Source organism: Ciconia boyciana, chromosome 30, assembly GCF_034638445.1.
Source record: "Ciconia boyciana chromosome 30, ASM3463844v1, whole genome shotgun sequence".
NCBI classification, from domain to species: domain Eukaryota; kingdom Metazoa; phylum Chordata; class Aves; order Ciconiiformes; family Ciconiidae; genus Ciconia; species Ciconia boyciana.
In genome coordinates this window covers 257443-279541 of record NC_132963.1, presented here as the reverse complement: position 1 = coordinate 279541, position 22099 = coordinate 257443, and the positions used below count along the sequence as shown (strand labels likewise).

The following is a 22099-nucleotide window of genomic DNA, read 5'->3' as shown; positions in this document are numbered from 1 at the left end:
TCTAGAGATGGGGAAATGCTTTAAGTCCAGCAGTGCCTCCTCTTCACCTCGGTCAGAGAAGTGGGTTGCCAGCTTCCCAAATAACAGGGACTTTCCAGACCTTGCTAGGGTGGGAAGAAGGAAGGCTTCCTAATGTGCATTACTTCATACCTGTTTCAGTTGGGTTTTTTTTTTTCTCCCCAAATGATAATGAGTCTCAACCCAGCTTCTCAGATCTGTCTACCTATTTCTTCATTTACTTTAACTAAGGGACAGGCATTTGGCAGACAAGGAAGGTACATCAACAGGCATCACTGATGGATCTGTGACCAGTACACCCCGCTGCGATACAGGGGATGCCTGCACCATGACGGAGCGGGAAGGGGGAACACCCTCACCATCAGCTAAACCCTGTGACACCACCTCCGCTGTTCTTCCTCTGCCGAGGACTAAGCGAGCGACACATGGACTTTTTAAAGTCAGAGCCTACATTACAATGCTTGTATCGTGCGCTAATTCTTAACCATTTGACCAGATCTGCAGAGGGTCCAGGTGACTGAAAAGTCTTAAGGAAATTAAAATCTAGGTAATAGAAAAACTGTGCTCATTGCTAGAAAATTCTGTCTGGCAATAAGCTACGCTGACCGCTAAAGTCTTTCTAGAACAATAAAGCTCCAAATATAACTACAACCCTGCAACCAGTTCTCATTCTACCAAGGCGCCTTAACATCCAGAGCCTGGCTGTCCCCATAGCATTGGGTAGGGTCGGGTGACACAGATCTCAGAAAGAAACCTTTATAGGCAGTATGGGATGCTGGCTAATTTAAAACGTCTCCCCATAAAGAAAAACTCACCCGTCCTGCATGCGATTCAGAACCAAATCCACCATCCGAGCTCGTAAAGGAAAAAGACAAATCCGACTGCATTCCCCACATCAAGAGCATCCAGTTTTCCCTGCAAGGCAGAACAGCAACTAATGCACCACCCTAGCCAAGCTCACTGCTGCAGAAGCTTCAGCAGTGCTAGTGAGAAGGGTCTGCACTTGTGCAAGCGACGATATAGGTCTTACCAGAAGTGCCAGGAGTGCTGCAGCGCAGAGGGAGAACCTTGTAGCTATTTCCCCTAGAAGGCAGGAGGGGAGGGAATGAAATCAATATATATTTATTTTCTTTTAACAACAACAAAAATACATTCAAATCACCATTGAAAATATGGAACAAAATGCTAAAAACCCCGGGTTTCTATTGAACAAAAACTAACCTAACTAAACAGTGCCCCTGTACTCTTTCCTTTTCCATCCCACAGATAATCTCCTCAATAATCAACAAGTGCACATTACAACTCCAGTGATCTCTGTGGCTACTGTGCATCAAAGAAAACAACTCCTTTGCAGCTGGTGTATATATCCACATATATATCCAAATAAACTCAAATAGTGTAACTTGCAAAGAGCTATGTGATCTTAAACTTTCTCTGTAGTGCCCTACTGGATAACTGCAGAACTGCGGACTCTCAGAAATACTGGGGCACAACTCCTGGCCTGCCCGAGATGTTCCTGGCTCCCTCAGGTATCTGGGCAGAAGCAGAAACTATTCCTGGTTTTACAGCAAGACTGACCAGAGCTGCAGATTTTCTTTTGCATACTTACACCTAGAAGCTAAGCCACCCCTGCAGATGAGCGACTGCTGGGCATGCCCACACCAACAGACACTTGGAGCAATTCATAACCCAAGTCAACATTTTAGGTTGGACCTGGCCACAAGTTATGAAACAAAGTAACTCTGAGGTCCAACTGATGCCAGTCCTTTCTTCTTACAAAATCCACAGACCGCAGGAAGAAAGAGAACACGCGCTCTCCTCTGCTACATCTGGTACCACACTCCTTCAGTTGAGCTTTTATCACCTTTCAGAAATAATATAAGAAACCCCAAATGCAAAGATATCATCATTGCTTTTGTTCCTTAAAAAGCAAATCAGAACACCTGACTGCTCACTGCAATCCAAGGAAGATGTGACATGACCCTTCCAACATCAGGGATGCGTACGTGGGACTAAACAGTGTCTGCGAATCAAGAACATGCACGCTCCTTAAGACAGGCTGGTGAAGTCTACCACCGCATCTCCACATCACCATTTGCTAACACTGCTCAGCTTTGGGTAACTCCAGCGGCATTCAGTTAACGTCAAAGCATCTCCTAGTAACAGCCAGTATTAAGCCAAGAACTATACCTGCCACCTGAACGGGAGAAAACTCAAACTGTGCCCCCTCCTCCTTACACTGGGTCAGAGCTGGGAACAGTAACTTGATTCCAGTTTGGAAAAGCTCCAAGGTCGCAGCCAAAAGACACTGGCGTTTCCTGGGTCTCAGAGTAATTCTAGAGCTAAAGGGGTGATAGACATCAACTCTAGATCAGATAATACATGCCAACACTCATCACTGACCCAAGAAAGCTACCTCCTCCTGTCCTACCCAAGGCTTCCAAATGCAACACACTTTCTTCCTCAAACAGGATGCTACCGTATTTGTTTGTAACACCATTAAGAGATTTCTTCCTTGAGATGGGACTAGAGAGACATTACACAAGCAATCCAGCCACTGGTCGGAAGCACTGGAGCCTTTTGGGTACTGCTTTTCACCACGGTTTGCACAAGAAGGAAAATAAATACAGGACAGATGGTGAGAAACTGAATCTACAATGGAGCGCGCTATGGTGAACAAATAGGATCGAGACCAAGTCCTTTTTCTCAGCACAACACTACACACCAAAGAAAGGAACGCTGAACTGACCGTCATAATCCTCAGAAAAAACCAACCCCTAACTCTCACCGAGGGAGGGAGAGTTATTACACTCACTAAAAGCACAGCTGGGCTGAACTAAGTCAATACTTACCGAGCCACCTCTCCTCGTCCCACACGAAGCTATACGGGCCACGTGTTTCTCCAAAAGTAACCTGCTCGGGCATCAGCTTTTCTTCTCGCGTCCCGTCGCGGTGTCACCTTTAAAAAGCACCAACAAAACATCAGTTGCGGTGTCAGCTCGCTGGGTTTCCGTGCCCGGGGGCAATTCGGGCAACTCATCAGCAGTAAGCGCCTCTTTGGACACAGACCTTTCTCCGCCCACCCTGACCACGGGCACATTTCCTGCCGCACTTCCCAGCCTGGCCGAACCCTCCCCACGGAAAGGGCGCGAAGGAAACCTCCCGACGAGGCTGAGGCGAACCACCAGCTCGTCGCTCACCCGCCGAGGGGTCCGGCCTCCCCTCACGGGCGCCTCCCCGCGTCCCCCCGCCCTCCGCCGGCACGCCCGGCCCGGCCCGGTTCAGTCTCACTGCCGGGTCCCACCGCACCGCCGGATCTGGAGCGACCGGGGCCGAAGCCCCCGCGCCGCCCCAGTTCTGCCGAGCCGAGCCGAGCCGAGCCGAGCCGAGCCGAGCCGAGCCGAGCCCCTTCCCGCCGCGCGGTGCGCAGCACCCACCTCCGCCGCCGCCCGCGCCGGAAAGAGCGGCAGGCCGCGGGGCGGGGCAAAGGCAGCTCCCGGCAGGACCCCGCTATCGCTGCCCGCGCCGTTCGCCGGGGCCGCGCTGGCGCACTGAGGCGGCGCCGCGGCCGGGCAGGACCCGGCGGTCAGGAGCGACGCCCTGCGGCACGGAAGGACCCCGCCCGGAAGCGGGGGTCTCCACACCGGCCCCGCGGCGAAGCCGGTCCTGGAGCGCAGCCCCAGAGCAGGTGAGGGCGACTGCGCTTCCCTTCAGAAACAACCCCCTCGCCTTCCTAATGAAAACTGATTGCTTTGCTTGCGCTGTTAATTACCAACGTTGGACTCTGGCAGACGTGATCCGTGCCGGGCGGGAACAGCATTTTGAGACTATAAGTGAAAAACTGTGTATAGTGCTGGCTGGCATAGAGCAACTGAAAATAAGGTCTCTTTTGGGGGGTTGTTTTTTCGGGGTGGGTGGGTATTTTGGGGGCGTTGTGGCGTTATGGGGGGGCGTTGGGGTTTTTGAGCGGTTTTGATGGGGGGAGGGTGTTGGGTGTTGTTTTCAATACAGCAAATGCTTGTCTGGCATGCCACAGTATTGATCTTCCCGCAGGTAAGCAAGGTGGCGGTTTACAGCCATGAAGCACGTCCTTAAGCAATGTCAACGTCGTACGTGGTGACAGGATTTGCACCGTCCAGCACTACCTTCAGAGGGCGGCTGACAGGGACCGTAGTGAAGCAAGGGTGTTTCGGTGAGTAGCTGCAAATGAATTCACAGAAGGGTTCAGGCGGGAAGGGACCTCTGGAGGTCACCTAGTCCACCCCCGCTGCTCATGCAGGGCCACCCAGAGCCTGCGTCCCAGGACCACGTCCGGTTGGGGTTTGACTGTCTCCAAGGATGGAGCCTCCACAACCTATCTGGGCAACCCGTGCCAGCGTTTGAGCCACCCTCACAGTAAAGAAAAGTGTGTTTTCTTGTGTTTGGGTGGGATTTCATGTGTTTTAATTTGTGCCCCTTGCCTCTTGCCCTGTCGGTGGGCTCTACTGAGGATTGCCTGGCTCCCTCCACTTCCATCCCATGAGGTGTTCGTGCACATTGATAAGATCCCCCTGAGCCTTCAGCAGGCTTCAGCAGTCCCAGCTCTCTCAGCCTCGTGCTGGCCCATCCCTGGACTCTCGCCAGTACATCCGTGCCTTGGACGTGGGGATCCCAGCACTGGACACAGCACTCCAGGTGCGGCCCCACCAGCGCTGAGCGATTTCCCCAAGAAGTCTGGGGAAAGTGTGTTCTGCCAGCGCTGAAAGAAGGGTCTACCCAATGTAAAAGAAAAAATCCCACAAAAATTCCTCCTTCTCAGCTGGTCTTGCTGCAAACATAGTCAAGTATATATACTGATGGAAAGGAATAATGGGTTTAAATACCCTGGATTTGGAATAAACGTGATGCTGTAAGTCATTCTTAAGGAAAAGTTACATGCTTTCCCTTGAATCATCCTAACTGAACATTTACTCGCTTAGGAAGTGTAGTAGTGAAAGAGGCCATGCTCTCTGAAGCTGATATTCTGTTACTACTGGATAGTATCTAAATCCTTAAGGCCGACACACGTGCAGACAACAGCAACGCAGCCCTTGGTATTGCGGAGCTGGACAGGCTGTTCCGCTGCTGCGGGCTGTGGCACAGTGAGAACTGCAGTACAGCTGTAACATACTTCACACACCGGACAAGCTACCTGAAATACAATTTAAATGATATGACGAGCAAAGTGAATAAAAGCAACTGCAGCTCTCTGCTTAAAAATAGTTTTTATTAAAATGCAGCAATGCCTGTCAGAAATACCATTTTGATCATCTAATTTTACAGTGTGTTTAAACGTTGTGTTGTGAGGTTCTCATTTCTTGGCCCTTACTGCATTTGAGCTTTCGGGGCAATACCCAAGTTTAGAACAGCGTTGTTATAACTGAAAATAAGGCAGTTTCCTACAGGTTCTTTCACATGGGATCAGTTAAAATGAAAACATGTATCAAACTGAATGATCATACTTCTTTTTTCCCACTATGATAAAAACACATACCGGTATTTCTCAAGAGCTGTACTCAACATTCATCCGTAAAGAAGTCGTCTTGCTTAAGACACAAGAGAACAAGTATTTTCTTCATAAACATTACAGGTTTCTTTGAGGCACAGAGATAAACGCTTTGACTGACAATTTCGGTCTGCTGGACTCGGGTCAATAAGATGGTTAAGTTACAGAAAAGAAGCCCTATTAGGCTGTATCTTTTGAAAACAAAACCTCGGTTTTGTTCATACTGACTCATGGATGTGTGTAAAATATAGATAATCTGCAAGTAGCAATCCAGTCACCATTGAGAAAAAGAACACCTATCTGTGTTGTAGTTGATGAGAACGCATGTTTCTGAAAGGTCCAGAAGTCAATATGTATTTGCTTTCACTTTTTTAAAAAGATGCAAGTTTCTAGGGGCCACAAAAACACACTGTTGGCATATTTATTTTAGCAAGGCGTGACCTAGAGACCATGTGCTGCAACATGGTATTCCTGAGGAAACAGAACTGCTTTTTAAAATTTCCCTGAGATTTATTGATTTGATATCCGCCCAAACTCCAGTGCGAAAACAGTGGGAGCAAATCTGTATCATAAACAATACAGGAATACCTAAAATCCAATTCCTTGTTACATGCTCAATGCCTTCACAGACAAGAAAAAAATCAAAAAATCTGAATTTTGTTCACTTTTTTGATCATACAAATTTTACAGGGAAGGTGTTTACCTCTTCTCCCACCAAAAGCCAAAGATTTGAGTGAAAGAGAATGAGTGGGCAAAGATGACAACCAATCACTTTGGAATTCAGAAGTGTTTAGAAAACACCAAGTTTGTTCATCAGAAGGAATGAAGTGAGGGAATGGACGGGGAGTACAGAAGTAGCGCTTAATGGTGTACGCAAGAAAAAGATTTGGAAGGAAAAGGGGGTTTTCCACGCCTTTCTAATTGTATTGAGAAACGCCCTAAAATCCTCTTCCATGGGAACACAGAACACTACAGCAGCACCAGACATGCTTGATACATTTCTTTAAGCCTTGTATTTGCCAACATGTTCACGAGCTATGATCATCCTTTGAATCTGAGCAGTTCCCTCATAAATCTGAAAAGAAGCATTAAAATAATGTTAGCTGATCATTTTTAAAAAAATTTTCACGGATCCTTCTACACTTGTAAACCTTCATAGCGCTAATCCGGTGTGGATTAGGATGTGCACAAGGACAGAGAAAACTGAAAAAATTCCAGTGTGACTTGACTAACTACAGTGGGCTAAATGCAATAAACCACATACAAGATATTGAGAGACAGTCTTGTTCTCTCAGATGCTCTCATCAAAACTCAATAGGTTCTCATGAAATTAACAGACATAGCGGGTGAAGAAGGATGGGGAAAATGTCTTAGCTAGGGAAGAAAATACATAATTCAGGTTTTACCAAGTAGGTTTTAAAACAGTGGGTGGAGGGGAGGAGGTGACCTGTGCTGAAAGTGGTGTATTTTTTTTTGACTAGCCTTTCAAAGCTATACAAATGTTCCCTTTCATCCATTTATTCCCTTCAACACAGTATTTCTTTTTTTATTTCTTTTTTTGTTTTTAACCATGTATTCTTGCATTTTCCTCTAGAAACATGCTGCATCTTCCCTCTGTTCTATCTGGCTTGCTGGCAGCAAAGCCAGAGATACACAACAAAACACATCTGCGGGTCTAATGCAGAAAGAAGGCCGTACACTCCACAGGTACAGCACAACATCATTCCAGGGCAACACAGTTCAGGGGTGTAAGTGTTTCAGCTCCCAGTTCTGCCAAAACTTGCTTTGGCAAATTGCTCAAAGGCATGCAAATTCACTTTCTCTGTAGTCATAAAATAGGGATAATCTTCCCAAACCTTACAGAGCTTTTCAAAAATAAAGACACTATAACCTGTGGTCACATTCGTTTTTTGGTTCGGAGGCAATTGTTCATTTTCAGAGTGAATTCTCTGACTGCTGCTGCTTACCCCATATCGATCCAGTTCATCGAGCAGATTTTGCTTTGTCAATACTAGCTGCCCTCTGGAGTAAACCGAACTGGAAGCCCTCCTCTCCGCATACACCCAATACCCTCCAAACCCTAACGAAGACATAATGGTCCAAGCCTACAGCTGGGCCCTTACAACAGCGTACGTAGTGGGGACGTTCAGTCTAAACAGGCCTGCTGTGAACCCAGCCTCCGCAAACCGCATACAGGAGATGCAGGGGCCTTGGCAGCTCCTCCTGCCATCTGCTAATCTGCTCCTGCTGCACTAAATTACTCGCTGATGGAGACAACCATGAAACTCAAGTGTAAAGACATTGAAACCCATGGTCTTCTTAAGTAACTGCGAGAAAGGTTTTGGTTTGTAAGCCAACGGGAGTAGTTCCAAGAATCCTTGACAATTAAAGAAGGGAAGTTTTCTGAATTTGAGAAACTAAGTTACAAGTTTCTATCATAGTAGCCTAGATTTGTAGCCAGACAGAAACCTAGAGCAACATGCGGACATGGAAGAATTTCACAGTATGACGCAATTCTGCTACTGTGTTTACTGGTAATTGTGTCATACTGAGAAATATCAAATATGTGGAAGAAAACAACAGGTGGAAAACCAAGTTTCTGTCCATGAAACATATGGCCAAAAGCATATGCCATCTGGAATTGGGCAGTAATATAGGGAAGGGTAATCAAGAGACATGGATGATATAATTGTAAAGAGAAAAGCCTTTCCTGTATTCTTTTGGGGATGAAGGGGAACAGAAAAACACCAAAAATGTAATACGAAATCTGATTAATTTGAATAATTATTTTTTTTAAAAGTCTACTTAGCCACGCATTTGTGATGGATCAGTGTAATGGAAAATCTGAATAACTGGGATCCTGTAAAATCAGTCTCAACTTTCAAAGAAACTTCTAACCCTCCCACCCTCTTTCTCTAGAAACACATGGAACCTAACAGGAAAAAAGCCCGATCATAACAAAATTCAATTACTCAGTCATTTCCTCGCTCGCAGGAGTGCAATTAGTACTCAGAACCTTTAGATTCCAAACCAGCAGTCTTCTGTCCTTAGATAGAGAAAAATTCTTGGCTAGTGAGAATACTTTTCATCTCAAAGTCAGCTGTAAGAGAAATTTCAACTACCTAGAGTGACAGCTGTCATAACTGACGTTGCAGATCATGGTTCCCATGCATTTCTTGATGTCATCTATTTTGATATGTTTTATCTAGTCATTATTAATGTCAGAAAGATTACTGCCTTTCCTGACCATAATTAAATCATTCTTGCTGAATTCTTGAAGAATTATGACATGGAATAATTTCTTGGTAATCATACTGCAGAAGAAGATCTGGGGATTATGGGTGACTACAGGCTAAACATGAGTAAATATGAGCTAATCACTCCAGGCTGTGCCACACCTCTGTTAATACAACATACGCAAGGTACTGAATCCATGATACTCCGTGCTGGTGATATCTCAGCTGAAGTAATCTGCCCAGTTTATGATACCAAAGTTTCAGACAGAAGGTTTAGAGCAGAACAAGAAGTGATGAAGAGAACAGCATTATACATCTCTACTTACAGAACACCAAAGCAAGCATTGGTATTTTGATCAGTGTTTTCTACAGCGTTTTTTTCTAAGAGTTCAAAAGCTTCCAAATGAAGAGTCCAAGAATTTCAGAGTTCCCAAGTCAGAAAAACAAAACCACACCACTAAATTTATTTCTCTTGCGTAGGCTAACTTGTTGATCTAATGCAAAGAGTTTTGTATGCAAGAATTTGCCTGATTTGAATGCCCTTTCTTTAAATGGCAGGATTATTGTACTCATCCTCAAAACTTTTTTTATATGTACATCATGATTTCAAACAAGTAGCCATTCATTTATTTTATATACAATGTATGCATTACTGTAAAGATCGCATTCTCTCTTTTACTCACCTGGTAGATTTTAGCATCTCTCATTAGTTTTTCTACAGGATATTCAGTATTAAATCCATTTCCTCCAAAAATCTGCACTGCGTCCGTAGCTACTTGGTTTGCAACATCGCCAGCGAACGCCTTTGCAATGGAAGCATAGTAGGTGTTCCTGCGACCAGCATCGACTTCCCACGCAGCTCTTTGGTAAGCCATCCTAGCCAATTCCACTTTCATTGCCATTTCAGCAAGCATGAAAGACACCGCTTGGTGCTATGAATGATGGGATCAACTAGGTTAACATTGCTTGCTTAAAATTCTATGACATCCAAGAAAGAATACAGTCTTCTTAATTTCTTCATTTGTGAATTCAACACACTCAGGAAATAGTACTTGAGGAGTTCTACAGAATTTGGATCGGGCTTTCATAACTGTATGTTGAATTGGACTTTTAAGTTTTTAATTCTAAAATCCACTTAGTCACAGGGATTAAGTACTGAATTGCGAAGTTGTGCTTGACTTTTTACAAGATCTGTATTTAGTCTGATGTTTATTGATGCTTCTTTAAGCATGGTAAGCAGTGTGGTTGGCAATGTATTCTATTAGCATTAATACCGTGAGTCTTGTTTTACGTACCTCAGGGAGGTTTTTTCCTTCCCTGAAAATCCCTGTTCATTAGAATTGAAGAACTTAAGTATGTCCGGACAGTACATGAGTTTCAGGGTTTGGGGCGGAGTTTTCTTTGTGATTTTACTATTATCATCAATAAGTTATTGAAGAATCCCAGGAGTTACTGCGTAGCTAGATTTACTTCGATAGTGCTGACCTAGATACTTGAAAACCCAAGCAATGGCAGAGATATAATAAATCACACGTCCAAAACGTCAAGAACAACCTTGAAAATTCACTAGTAGTGCATCTGGTGTGAAAACATAGCTTTTTGATATATTTATTTTTATATCTTCAACTTACTTCAACGATTGGCTTCCCAAAGGTTTTTCTCTCCAAAGCATATTTAGTAGCTTCATCGAGTGCTCTTTTTGCCAACCCAACAGCCCCAGCTGCTACCTGAATTAAATATAGCACAGAATGAAAATCCGGAATTCCTATTATATTTTTTAAGTAACTTATTTCTGATACTTACGGGTGGTCTGGTCTTATCAAAAGCTCCCATTGCGATTTTAAAGCCAGCTCCCTCAGCTATTAATACATTTTCTTTTGGAACTCTCACATCTTCAAAGACAATACCTCTTGTATCAGAGCAGCGCTGACCCATATTCATTTCCTGAAAAGGGAAGTTTACAGAGGGGCAACTAAACTGGATTCTTTCAAGGTGCAACACGTTTTCATTCTTTAGTTTGCTCAGAGCATAAAGCAAGCTTCCCCCCCCGCCCCCCCGAAACACTTCAGTTTTATCTAAAAATCACCATATACACAACAAATACTAGTTTTGCAGTTACAGACCAGCACGCCCTTAATTTGTCAAAGCCGGGCCGTTTACTTTCTCCATATGTAAAATTAATTCTGTAGCTGTAATCGCTCGTTTGTCTTTTTCTACTTCAGTTATGTCCTTTGAGATGGGAGAGGAAAAAGTAAAGAACCTAAAATGCAGGCAGAAGTAAAATACAGCTGTACGACAAACAAACAAACAAATAGATAAATGAGATTTTCAAGTTTTCCGATTCCTTTCCTAATGCTCAATGTCCAATTCTGCCTGCTACTAAAAACAGTACTTTCTTTGTTTTCTGCCCCCCCCCACCCCTAAGAGAACTAGCACCAGTGCCTCCGAGGCCTATTCCTTGAGCAGGAGGAGCTAAAAGTAAAGCACACCGTGTGTTTACGGTTAAAGTTGTCCCCCCCTGCTTCTCACACTTTCAAGGCATGCTACTTCACATTAATTGGCACTTATCGATTAAATGGTTCTCAAAGATTCTTTTGCAGCTGTGCAAAGTCATCTTACTTTAGACCATTCCAAATAATTCCTTAGCTGGATTAATCAAATTATAATTAAGTATGTCTTATGAACAGTTTCTGGATGCTGCAAAAATGAAAAGATCATTGTACGTGAGCACATGAAAATGTTCAGTTGCTTCACAGTCTTTTTTCTTTAATGGCAATTTGTTGCATTATTGGTTTAGAAGCAAATAGTAATTCCTGGCCTGTCAAATCAGAGATACACTCTTCACCTTTCTTCCAATTTGGATTCCAGGGCTATTTGCTTCCACAATGAATCCAGTAAAGGCTTTGCTTGCAGGAGCTTTTGGATCTGGATTGGTATGAGCTAGCAAAAAATACCTAGTGTAAAACAAAGAAGAGGGGAGTCAGTTTATCCTCACAATTAACAGTCAGATACTTCTTTAGCTAACATGTTAAATGTTTTAATGTGTGTTTGTACCATATAATAAATCTAGCAATAAGTTAACAACCCTTTTTTCTTGTCCCTTCCAAAAATAAACTGAAAGGGAATGAGGGAGAGGAAGTGTCAGTGCATCCCTTACCGCAAAAGTCAAGATTTAATAAAATTACTTCAGATCAACATGCAAAGGTTCTCCACCTTTCCCATGTATTGTAAGTCTTAATATTACAACCAGCTTCACAAATAGCACAAAAGAAACCTATTCACAGCACATACATAAAAATTATTGCTTAGGAAATAGAGTATTGCATGCAAAATGTTATGTTATCCTCTTGATTTCAAATATCTTAATTTTATTCTTCCAAGTATAAGTTGTAAATAAGTTTTTTCTGTTAGAAACTAAACAGTTGTAAATCACATTTATGGGGTTCAATAACATCAAAAGATAGCTGGTAGATTCCCTTGATGGTTATGCCTTGAACAAGGAAATAAATAACGAGAAAATTCAACTTCATACATATGTATATTTACATTTTATACATAAATGACCTTACATTTATACATAAACATACAAAGTTTTTCCTCTTGAATTAAAAAGAATTTATGTGTTGGGGATGAGCATGATCTTATGTGAGACACGATGAAAAGGTCTATCTTGTAAAGCACGTTCCATAGACACCACAGCAAAATCTGGATTCTTTGACACTTGGAAAAAGTCTTCCCTTAAGAAAATAAAATGTAACACCACAATCCTAAAATTTTTCTGTCTTCACTAAAAGTGAGAGATGTTTCCAGTAGAATCAGAAGCAACTGATCTCGGTCACCACACCCACAAAGCAAGGTCCCTTGTAACATAAGCCTCTTGAGTACTGTGCAAGTTAACTCTCACTGTTGCTGCCCTTCCCTGAAGAGAAAGCGGAATGAATTTTGTCTGATAGCAGCAAACTTTGACAGGCGTTCTTGAATGGAGCTGTCATGTCATTGCTCAGTTTCCTTTTTAGGCATTGTCCTGATAAACTGGTCACGGATTGAAGTGCAGTGTGGTGAAACATATTGAACGTTCAGATTTGTAACAGATCTTTAAAGAAACGCTCGTATCCAGCTTGGGCAGGACGACACGTCAGTTTAGAACAGAGTAACAGAAAGTCAAAAGTCAACACACCAGTTTGCTTTCCCACCATTTGTGATCCACATCTTCTGGCCATTAATAACATATTCCTCTCCTTTCTTCTCAGCCTTTGTTTTTATACCTGCCACATCAGAGCCTGCTCCAGGCTCTGTTACGCAGTAAGCCTAAAAGAAAATAAAATGCAAAATCTTGAGGAATAAAAGTTCTGGTTTTAAGCAACCACAAATTATTGCAGAATTATGTGCAGCAAACTGATCTGTAAAACTTAAGCGAACTGCGTGGAAAACCCCAAAATATTACATCAAAAAAACTCAACAACTGTCTGAGCAAGAATCCAAACATGTAGGGTTAATCTTCCTTATAAATCTGTAATAGTACTTAAAATTGTATTTCGCTTTAATGATAAACAGAACCATTCTGTAACTTTTACTAAGTCATTGCTTCCTTATGCTTCACAAACTCTGATAGGAAAGCCGAGGATCTTTAAAATCTGAAAATCAGAGCACAGAGTAACATTCTATGGTTACCGTGCTCTTCATTTTATGAGGCTTAGTTGTTCAGATTTTAACACATTGCACATGAATCTTTACTTCTTTCTGTGTAATGAGTACTGCTTAGATAATATTTAAGATTCATAAATGCAGTTTAATGCCCATCTGAGTTGAGTTTCTGCTCATATAAACCTTGCATTTTTCTTAAACTCCTACACCTTCTCCTGAAAGTGCATGAAAAGGTATTCCTTTTCGGTAAGTGACTTAGGATGGTTTTCCAGGTAATATCTTCTATTTGCTTATTGAATACATCTAACTGAAAATCCTTTGACTTTCAGTAAATGCCACTGCGTATTTACAAACCAAAACAGGCTAAGTTGTGAGTAGATATCACTGTTTTCAACCAACCAACCAACCTGATTAATACGGTTTAGGAACAATCTACAGCGTTCCTAAGTTACACTTACACACATCATCGGTTCCTCGGTCATTCTTCCTAAGTATTTTTTCTGCTGCTGCTCATTTCCTGCAATGATTACTGGCATTTGCTGAAAGAAAATATTTAGACCATTAATCCATCTTTTTAAAGGGCACAGACTGTAGTTTAAAGGAGGTAAGAAAAGACAGAACTTACCCCTAGGGAGTTTGCCTCAATGGCAGTTTGAACCCCCGTACACCCGTAAGCTAACTCTTCCGTAATAAGGCATGCTTCAAAACTGCCAAGGCCAAGACCACCTACAGGTGAAATATTTGACTAACACGAGTTTGAAGTGGAACATACTAGTGATTTCCAAAAATTACTTATCAAAAACGTATTCCCCCACGTACATTTGATTCTGCACTGTGTTTGATTAGACATTCCCATGCAAGCTTTTGAAAGAAAGTGTTGTCAGATTAGTAACAGATGACTTAGAAACGACACTTTGCAGTTCCAGGGTGACTGTGTGCTTGACGTGGGACAAGTTGCACAAAATGGCAAGAAGGTACCACTAGAATCCTTCGACTACTTCACATCTGAGAATTTTCTTAAGGGTTCTTAGGAAGTAGAGAAAGGGCCACAAGGGCTCCTGAGGTACCACAGCACTTAGGAATAAAAAAAGTGTCTGTATCGTCAGAAAACCAACCCTGACAGAAGCCAGCACTTTGGGAAGCGCATAAAAATACAGCAACAATACAGCAATACTTCCTCAAAATATTTTCCCCAGCCTTCAGGTGACTTCCTCAGCCAAAAGTATCTTTGGTATCTTACCCCTGACAGACATTTCTCTGAATTTGCCCAGTCTCTTTTTGAACCTATGTACAATTTTAGTGTCAATACCACCCAGGGGCAATGAGTTTTCCCAGATTAACTACACACTGAGTGTAGAACCATCTCCTTTCATTTAGTTTGAACCTGCTGTCTGCTGACTTCATTTGAGGCCTTCTAGTTGTACTGAAGGGGACAGCGAGCTATGAATCCCTTTTCACGCGCTCCGTGACACTGGCGTTTTAGGCATTTCTCATACAGAAGCTGTTCGGTACCTTTTATCATCTTTGCCATCTTTCTAGGAACCTCCTCCATTTCCACAACACCCTTTTGAGGTGGAAGGATCAGACAGCATATGGAATTAAAGAGGCAAGTGCTATTTGGATTTGAGAAGCAGCATCATTCATGGCTTCTGCTTTTTTCTGCATTCTCTTCTTAATTTCTGACCTTAAATTTATGGTTTAGACCACTTCTGGGCATTATGCTGACATCTTCACAAAACTATATATTATAACCCCCAAAATCTCTTTTTTTTTTAAATCTCTTTTTTTTTTTTCCCCAGAGGTGGTAACTTGTTCAGAAGAGACCATTTTATCTGGGAAGTTTGGATTGCTTCTTTCCTTTCTTGTGGGCATCATTTTTCCTATTTTGAATTTCATCTGCCATTTTAACAGTCACCCACTTTCACGACCTTCTCCTACAGCTCTTCGCACCTGCCTCATCTTTTCTGTATTGAATAACTTAGTATTATCAGTAAACTCTATGACCTCACTATCGACATCCTTTTCCACATTGTTTAGAGATATCCCAAATAGCACAAGCGCCAGCAAGACTGTGCTGCTGATTTTTCCACTATGAAACCTGATGATTTTTCAAATTCATTTTGGAAGTTTGAGCATTTTGTACCAACCAGGCATCCTTTGTTCACACGCTTCTTAGCTACTTCAGAGAACTCCAGTTATTTTTTGTGCCATGACTTCCTTTTAGGAAAACCCTTCTCTAGCACACCATGTTTATGTGTGTGCACTCTAGCTGTACTTCGTCTTACTTGCTCTTAATTTACATGGTATATCAGGCTTACTGGTATGTATTTTCCCAGCTCTCCCTTGGAGACCTTGTAAAGCAATGGTGTCCAATTTGTCACTTGCAAGTTTTAATTTAATATCCAAGTGGTTACACATTGCAATAGTCCAGCTATTTCAGCCTTGAGTTTCCCTAGAATTTGTGACTGAATACATGTTATCCTCCCAGTTGCACCTTTTGTCTCTTTGTTCCTTAAGCTTGTTAATTACATTTTTGATCCAAGATACACCCTCTGATGAGTCTTCAGAAAAAATAGGGTCTGCTATGGACATTTCCCCAACTTCCTTTTCAGGTAACAGAACTGCAAAAACAAAAATCTAAAATGTAACATTTTTTCCATGGTGGTCATATACCTAAGCACTGCCAAAGCACTGCTGTACCGCACGTCATCTAAACCGGAAAACTGTCCTTCTGGAATAAACTCTTAATTTGCTCCCGCCTGTGTCAGAGACTACATCAAAATATGACTTCTAATTTCTCTGCCTCATCAGCTGACACAGCGCACCAGGGGAACATTAGGCAGTTGTAATCACGGTAGAAAATCTGGTCATAAATTACTAACTCGTGATCTAATTTGTTGCCTGATTATATGCACCCCTAGTAACACTTGTGTGTGTCAACCTCCCTACTGATTAAATTTAGAGTATTCAAGTATGCAACTGTTCATTGTATACAGAATCCAGAATGACACATATAAACCTCCTCTAAGGCCTCTTCTTTGTTTTATTTTACAGCTTAAAAAGAATGTTTACTTACCACAGCTTTCTGGTATATGTGAATTTATAAGACCAAGTTCCCAAGCTCGTTTTATGAGCGGAAGAGGATACTGAAATAAACAGGGACAATCACTTTCTGATTCATCACAGTTAACTTTTTTTACTTTTACGCAGGTTAAGATAAAAATCTCTTTTTCTCCCCTACTGCGTGGTAGATTTACCTCTCCAGTTTTGTCATATTGTGCAGCAACAGGAATAATTTCCTCCACAGCAAATTTACGAGCAGTAGCTTGAAACTCTTTCTGTTCATCAGTAAGTTCTATTAAAAAAGAAAATAAAAATAAAGTCACAAATTCTGTACTTTCTTTCATTTTGCCACTTGTCAGACTACGAGAAAAGAAAAACCACGTCTTGGTTCCTTCCAGGACAATTCAAACCGCCAGGACCCACCTTCCCGGGCCTCTCCAGAATCCAAAGAAGCTCAACTTCCTCTTTCTCTCTAGAGAAAACCTCCGCTGATCTCTAACGAACGCCTACAATGCACGCACTTACTTCTGACAAAATTATCCACAAATACTGAAAATGGAGTAGGAAGGACCATGTAACATAAAATGTATTACCAAAAGAAACAAGAAGCATGCTGTGCTAATTAAATGAAGGAGGAGATGGAGGCAGATAAACGTTCCTTATTTGATAATTCTGGCTGCTCAGTTTCAAACAGCTAGCTGCCGACCCACTAAATTTGCTTTTATGTATAGAATATGCCAAGATGAGGATGAATTTCTTTATAATGTTTCTCTATAACCAAGTTCAACTAAGACTACGTACAGTTATTTTAACGTTTTAAAAGCCAGTGTGAGATAATTATTCAAAGCTAAGGCAGCTTTGGCAATAAAACAGCTCAAGACAGACCTTAGTTAAAAAAAGAAGAAAATCTCATCAATATCAGACACGCCCCTGGCTTTCCTGAGCTGGAGACGACAGTAATTTTGGTTTTCAAATCCTTTTAAAAAAAGAATAGAAATCTATTCAGAATAAACACCTTCATTGTAAATTCATACTGAACTGCAATACAGTTGCTTGGGGTTTTTTTCCTAACTCTGCAATTTGTCCTAAACTGTTTTATTACTTTCAAAAACTGCAATCCTTACCAAAGCTAAAGCCAGCTCCGGGTTTGCTTATATGTACGTTTTGAGCAGGTTTACTAGAATGGGATCTCCATCCACGCCCTGCAATGGTTCGGAGCATCTGCTAAAGAAAAAAAGAACATGAGGTGTAAGAGCTTTGCAGCTCAAGTCTCATCAAGCTACTGGCCTGACTGCAGCACAACTGCACAACGAAGCATGAAGAACGCCGGCAAGAATAGGTATCAACACAGCGAAAAAAAGTCTTTTCAGAGAATACTGAAAACATCTATAAAGCTAAAAGGTGAAGAAATGCAGGAGGACCACTGGTAGGCATAGAAGCGCTGAATACTGAAGTGTTAACTGAGTGTATTAATAGTTCAGGATTGTATTTTCTGGTAGGCAATATATTACTCGTTTGGAGTTTTCACAAGCCACAGCCGTTGCAAAATGGTATGTTGCTTTCACCTACGTTTTACCTTCTTGTCTAAGCTTTCTTACCTAACTGCTACCACCATTAGGTAGAAAAACAAAACAATCAAACAATACCAACAAACATCTACAAAGATCTCCATCCTCCCAAATGTTTTATACCTTATTTTATCTGGAAACAGACAAGAAGAAGAGGAGGCTGAGAAAAAGCCAGGTAATTGTAATCCCTTTTTTTTTTTTTTTTTTTAAAGGATGATCCAGTCATATACAGCTTATTCATCAAAAAGTTGTCTCTAACCTAGAAGAAGTCCTGAATTCAAAATAATGCTAAAGGTGATACCCTACATGAAAGAAGCTGTCCAATTTATGCTAGAGAACTTAAGCCTATCATGGTTTTCATCCCAGGGTGGTATGCAAGGTCAACACCGAAGGTTACCCCGAAAAAAACTGACACTCCCCTCAACAAAAGGAAATACGAATTGGACGGGGGGGGGGTGTCACACCCGGAGGTGGCACAGAGGGGTGACAAAGGACCACGGTTCACAACGTGTAAGGATTTGGGCGATCACCTGCCTGCTCCGTTAACCTCCCTATTGTGTGGATTCAGTGACAAGCCCCCGGTAGCCATGCTCAAACCCAACTCCTCACGCACCTCCCTTGGAGGGTTCCGCCAGCTCCGCCACCTTTGGAAACGCCACCGCGGCGCATTTGTGGTGGGGCTGAACTCCAACCGCCCGTGCCCGAAGCGTCGCCTTCGATCTGCGAGGGACCGGCTGCCGTCGGGCGGAGCCGCCTTCTCTGACCGCCGCTGTCACAGCGACGCTTTGGGCAGGTGGCCGCGTCCCGCCGGGGGACATTGCTGCTGCCCGAGGGAGGGGACGGCTGCCAGCCGCCCTGACCCAGCGCCCTCCACCTTTCCCCTAATCCAGGAGCGACTCTGGAAACGGGGAGAGCGGGAAAAGGGCCGGTGTGAGCACGGTACTGCCTGAGCTGTGACCCCTTCGTTCTGCCTGGTGGGAAGCTGGGAGGTTACGGGTGGTTGGGTAACTCCTTCTTACAGAAGGAAGATCTTTAACTCCTAACAGGAGGGTTAGTACTTCACAAAACAACTTTGATACGCCACGTATGAAAAAATGCCACCGGCAGCGCAGCCAGGTACGCGTCGGGAAAGGCAACAACGGGGCCGTGAGGGGAAGCAGGGCGCCCGGGGGGGCCGCCTCCAGGCCTGGCGGCCGGCCCGATGGCGGGCCGAGAACCCCCGGGGTCGGGGCCGGCAGCGCCCGCCCGGGCCCTGACGCCGACGGCTGCGGCACGGCCCCCCGCCCTCAAGCCGGCACTACGGCGGGCGGCAGCCGGGCTCGCCCCGAGGCCTCCGGCCCTTCGCCCTCCAGCGCTCCCCGTCCGTCCCGGCCGCCAGGGCCCGTCCCGGCCGCTCACCCGGCTGGCTCTGAACGCGGACATCTTGGGGAGGGCGCCCGGCGGCCGCGGAGGCTCCCGGCAGTGCCCGGCCGGGCGGGTCAGGGCGGGGTGGGCAGCGGGGGGCGGCGCCGGCGGAGGCCTGCGGGGCCCGGGCCGGCCCGCCCTGCCCGCCCGGCCCGGGTGCTCTCTCCCCCGCAAAGGCCAGGCCCGGCGGCGGCTGCCGGACCCCCCCCCCCGGCTGAAGGGGCGTTTATGCCCTTTGTTTACTGCGGGCTCCGCAGCTTTTCGCCTGCCCGCTCTCCGACCCACGGCTTTCCTGACAGCGGGAAAGTCTCTCCCTCCGCCTGCTCTCCTGTATTCCCCTCTCCCGGGGATCATCAACCCCGTTTCGGGGGTGCACCGGGAACGGGGACCGGGGCACAGGCCCTGCTCTGCCCAGTTTTGCCCGTCAGGGTTTTTCCCTTCTCTGCAGGAAACAATTTTCATTTCCCTGCACGGTGAGTGCCCAGAGCTGGTCGCCTTCTGGTAATGTCTGGGCTCGCTACCACAAAAGAACAAAATGGACTGGCTTTGCTGGGCTTTTACAATTCATTTGTAGTACAAACCTGAGCTTTAATGCCATTCTGCATTTGAGACACCGTAGTGCTGTGTACAGGGTGGGGAGTGTTGTAGAATGCCCTTGTGAATGAACTCGGTTCTGGTTCTATGCTAAAGCAAAAGCATCGATCTTGGAAATTACCTGCTGGGCTGTGAAAAACACTTTTTTGAATATTACTCATTCAGTGGATTAAAGCAGTGTTATTTCAGGCTTTATTAAAATAACATTTTCAAGAGAAATCGCTACTTTGATTTCTCTAGGAACAACCTTTTTTGATATGAAATTTTTAACAGAATTACTGAAATATAAAGCTGTTTTCTGAAAGCTGGATTTTGGATAGCATTTTATTTTGCGTAACACTTCAAAGTCAGGCATGCCGAATATTTTTAGCCCCGTTATTGCTTTGGTGGGTTTGATTCTTGATTGCTTGGTTCGTTGCTGACAACTATGACTATTGATTTTGTACTTAACTGTCGTGGTTTAACCCCAGCCAGCAACTAAGCACCACCCAGCCGCTTGCTCACTCCCCCCCGGTGGGATGGGGGAGAGAATCAGAAGAGTAAAAGGGAGAAAACTCGTGGGTTGAGATAAAGACAGTTTAATAGGGAAAGCAAAAGCTGCACACGCAAGCAAAGCAAAACAAGCAACTCATTGACTCCTTCCCATGGGCAGGCAGGTGTTCAGCCATCTCCAGGAAAGCAGGGCTCCATCACGCGTAGCAGTTACTTGGGAAGACAAACGCCATCACTCCGAACGTCCCTCCCTTCCTCCTTCTTCCCCCAGCTTTATATACTGAGCATGATGTCACATGGTATGGAATAGCCCTTTGGGCAGTTTGGATCAACTGTCCTGGCTGTGTCCCCTCCCAGCTTCTTGTGCACCTGGCAGAGCATGGGAAGCTGAAAAGTCCTTGCCTAGTGCAGCAACAGCTAAAACATCTCTGTATTATCAACACTGTTTTCAGCACAAATCCAAAACATAGCCCCATACCAGCCACTATAAAGAAAATTAACCTGTCTCAGCTGAAACCAGGACAAGTGGTATCTGCAATGGTATCTGCGTCTGCAATGGCATCTGCATCTGCAATGACATCTGCAAGGGTGCCTGCAACTGCACGGGCATCTCTAGTGGTATCTGCAATGGCATCTGCATCTCCCGTGGTATCTCCATCTGCAACAGTCTGTCACCTGCAATGCTCTCTCTGTTGCTGTTTGCACCTGGAATGGCCTCTGCAATGGTGTCTGTATCTTCCGTTGAATTGGCTTCTTCACAGGTATCCGCAGCTGTTTAGGCATCCGTAATGGTGTCTGCATCTGCTGTGGTATCTCACTCTGCAATGGCATCTGCATCAGCAATGCTCTTGGCATTGGTTTCTGCATCTGCAGTGTTATGAGGAATGGAGTGTGCGTCTGCAAAGATATCTGCAATGGTGCCTGCAGTGGTATTTGCTTCTGCAGTGCCATTTCAGTGGTGCTTGCATCTGGAGTGGCATCTGCGCCTGCAAAGGAAGCTGCAGTGGTATCTGCATCTGGAGTGGTATCTTCAATGGCATCTGCAGTGGTATCTTCAGTAGCACCTTATCTGTGTTTATTGGTATCTGTAGTGGAATCTGTAGGTGCAATGGTACCTGTAGGTGCAACAGTATCTGTAACTCCCACTGTACCTGTATGGGCAACTGTGTCTGTATGTGTTTCGGTATCTATAGTTCTTTCTCTGCCTGTATCTCTGTGTGTAATTGTGTCCACCTCTGGAATCATACCTGTGCCCGTCATTGTATTTCTATCTCTCCAGGTACTCAATGCCTTCTTTGCCTCAGTCTTTAATAGTAAGACCAGTTGTTCTTGCCATACGCAGCCCCCTGAGCTGCAAGACAGGGATGTGGAGCAGAATGAAGCCCCCATAATCCAAGGGGAAATGGTTAGCGACCTGCTACACCACTTACACACACACAAGTCTATGGGGCCGGATGGGACCCACCCAAGGTACTGAGGGAGCTGGTGGAAGTGCTCACCAAGCCACTCTCAATCATGTATCAGCAGTCCTGGCTAACCAGGGAGGTCCCCGTTGA

At 44.2% G+C, this 22099-nt stretch overlaps 2 protein-coding genes, 1 long non-coding RNA gene and 1 other non-coding gene across 30 annotated transcripts in view; 1 reads left to right on the top strand and 3 right to left on the bottom strand.

The window, feature by feature from the left end:
* LOC140645002 (olfactory receptor 14J1-like) overlaps nucleotides 1-3590 on the bottom strand; it is a 31745-nt gene extending 28155 nt beyond the window's left edge. For 11 of the 16 annotated variants that reach the window (XR_012039881.1, XR_012039874.1, XR_012039876.1 and 8 more), the window contains exons 1-4: nucleotides 3456-3590; nucleotides 2871-2977; nucleotides 1049-1101; nucleotides 834-933 (exon numbers count right to left, since the gene is read on the bottom strand). The gene's annotated coding sequence lies outside the window, so the exon portion shown is untranslated. The remainder of the gene's footprint in view (nucleotides 1-833; nucleotides 934-1048; nucleotides 1102-2870; nucleotides 2978-3455) is intronic. The other 5 variants (XR_012039878.1, XR_012039879.1, XR_012039880.1 and 2 more) reach the window with 2 other exon arrangements.
* Nucleotides 2338-2422, bottom strand: LOC140645058 (small nucleolar RNA SNORD45). Its single transcript, XR_012039935.1, has one exon. It is a non-coding gene; the product is annotated as a small nucleolar RNA SNORD45 (small nucleolar RNA).
* Nucleotides 3568-17970, top strand: LOC140645004 (uncharacterized). 8 transcript variants are annotated; one of them, XR_012039887.1, is made up of 5 exons: nucleotides 3568-3706; nucleotides 4072-4210; nucleotides 4298-9644; nucleotides 14962-15028; nucleotides 16477-16753. It is a non-coding gene; the product is annotated as an uncharacterized lncRNA (long non-coding RNA). The 8 variants fall into 8 exon arrangements; XR_012039888.1 differs by lacking the exons at nucleotides 14962-15028; nucleotides 16477-16753 and adding an exon at nucleotides 16884-17970; XR_012039886.1 differs by lacking the exons at nucleotides 14962-15028; nucleotides 16477-16753 and adding an exon at nucleotides 16845-17970.
* LOC140645001 (medium-chain specific acyl-CoA dehydrogenase, mitochondrial-like) lies at nucleotides 6498-19615 on the bottom strand. 5 transcript variants are annotated; one of them, XM_072848195.1, is made up of 13 exons: nucleotides 19452-19559; nucleotides 18667-18951; nucleotides 17610-17709; nucleotides 16680-16777; nucleotides 16499-16568; nucleotides 14048-14148; nucleotides 13881-13961; nucleotides 12956-13086; nucleotides 11624-11732; nucleotides 10582-10722; nucleotides 10410-10505; nucleotides 9462-9710; nucleotides 6498-6617 (listed from the first exon to the last, which is right to left on the bottom strand). In XM_072848195.1, the coding sequence occupies exons 3-13, from the start codon at nucleotides 17704-17706 to the stop codon at nucleotides 6546-6548; spliced, it is 1245 nt and encodes a 414-aa protein (XP_072704296.1). In that variant the 5' UTR covers nucleotides 17707-17709; nucleotides 18667-18951; nucleotides 19452-19559; the 3' UTR covers nucleotides 6498-6545. The 5 variants fall into 5 exon arrangements, with proteins under 5 accessions (XP_072704296.1, XP_072704298.1, XP_072704294.1 ...); XM_072848197.1 differs by having other exon boundaries at nucleotides 17610-17706; XM_072848193.1 differs by lacking the exon at nucleotides 18667-18951 and having other exon boundaries at nucleotides 19452-19615.
* Nucleotides 19616-22099: the final 2484 nt, after the last annotated feature.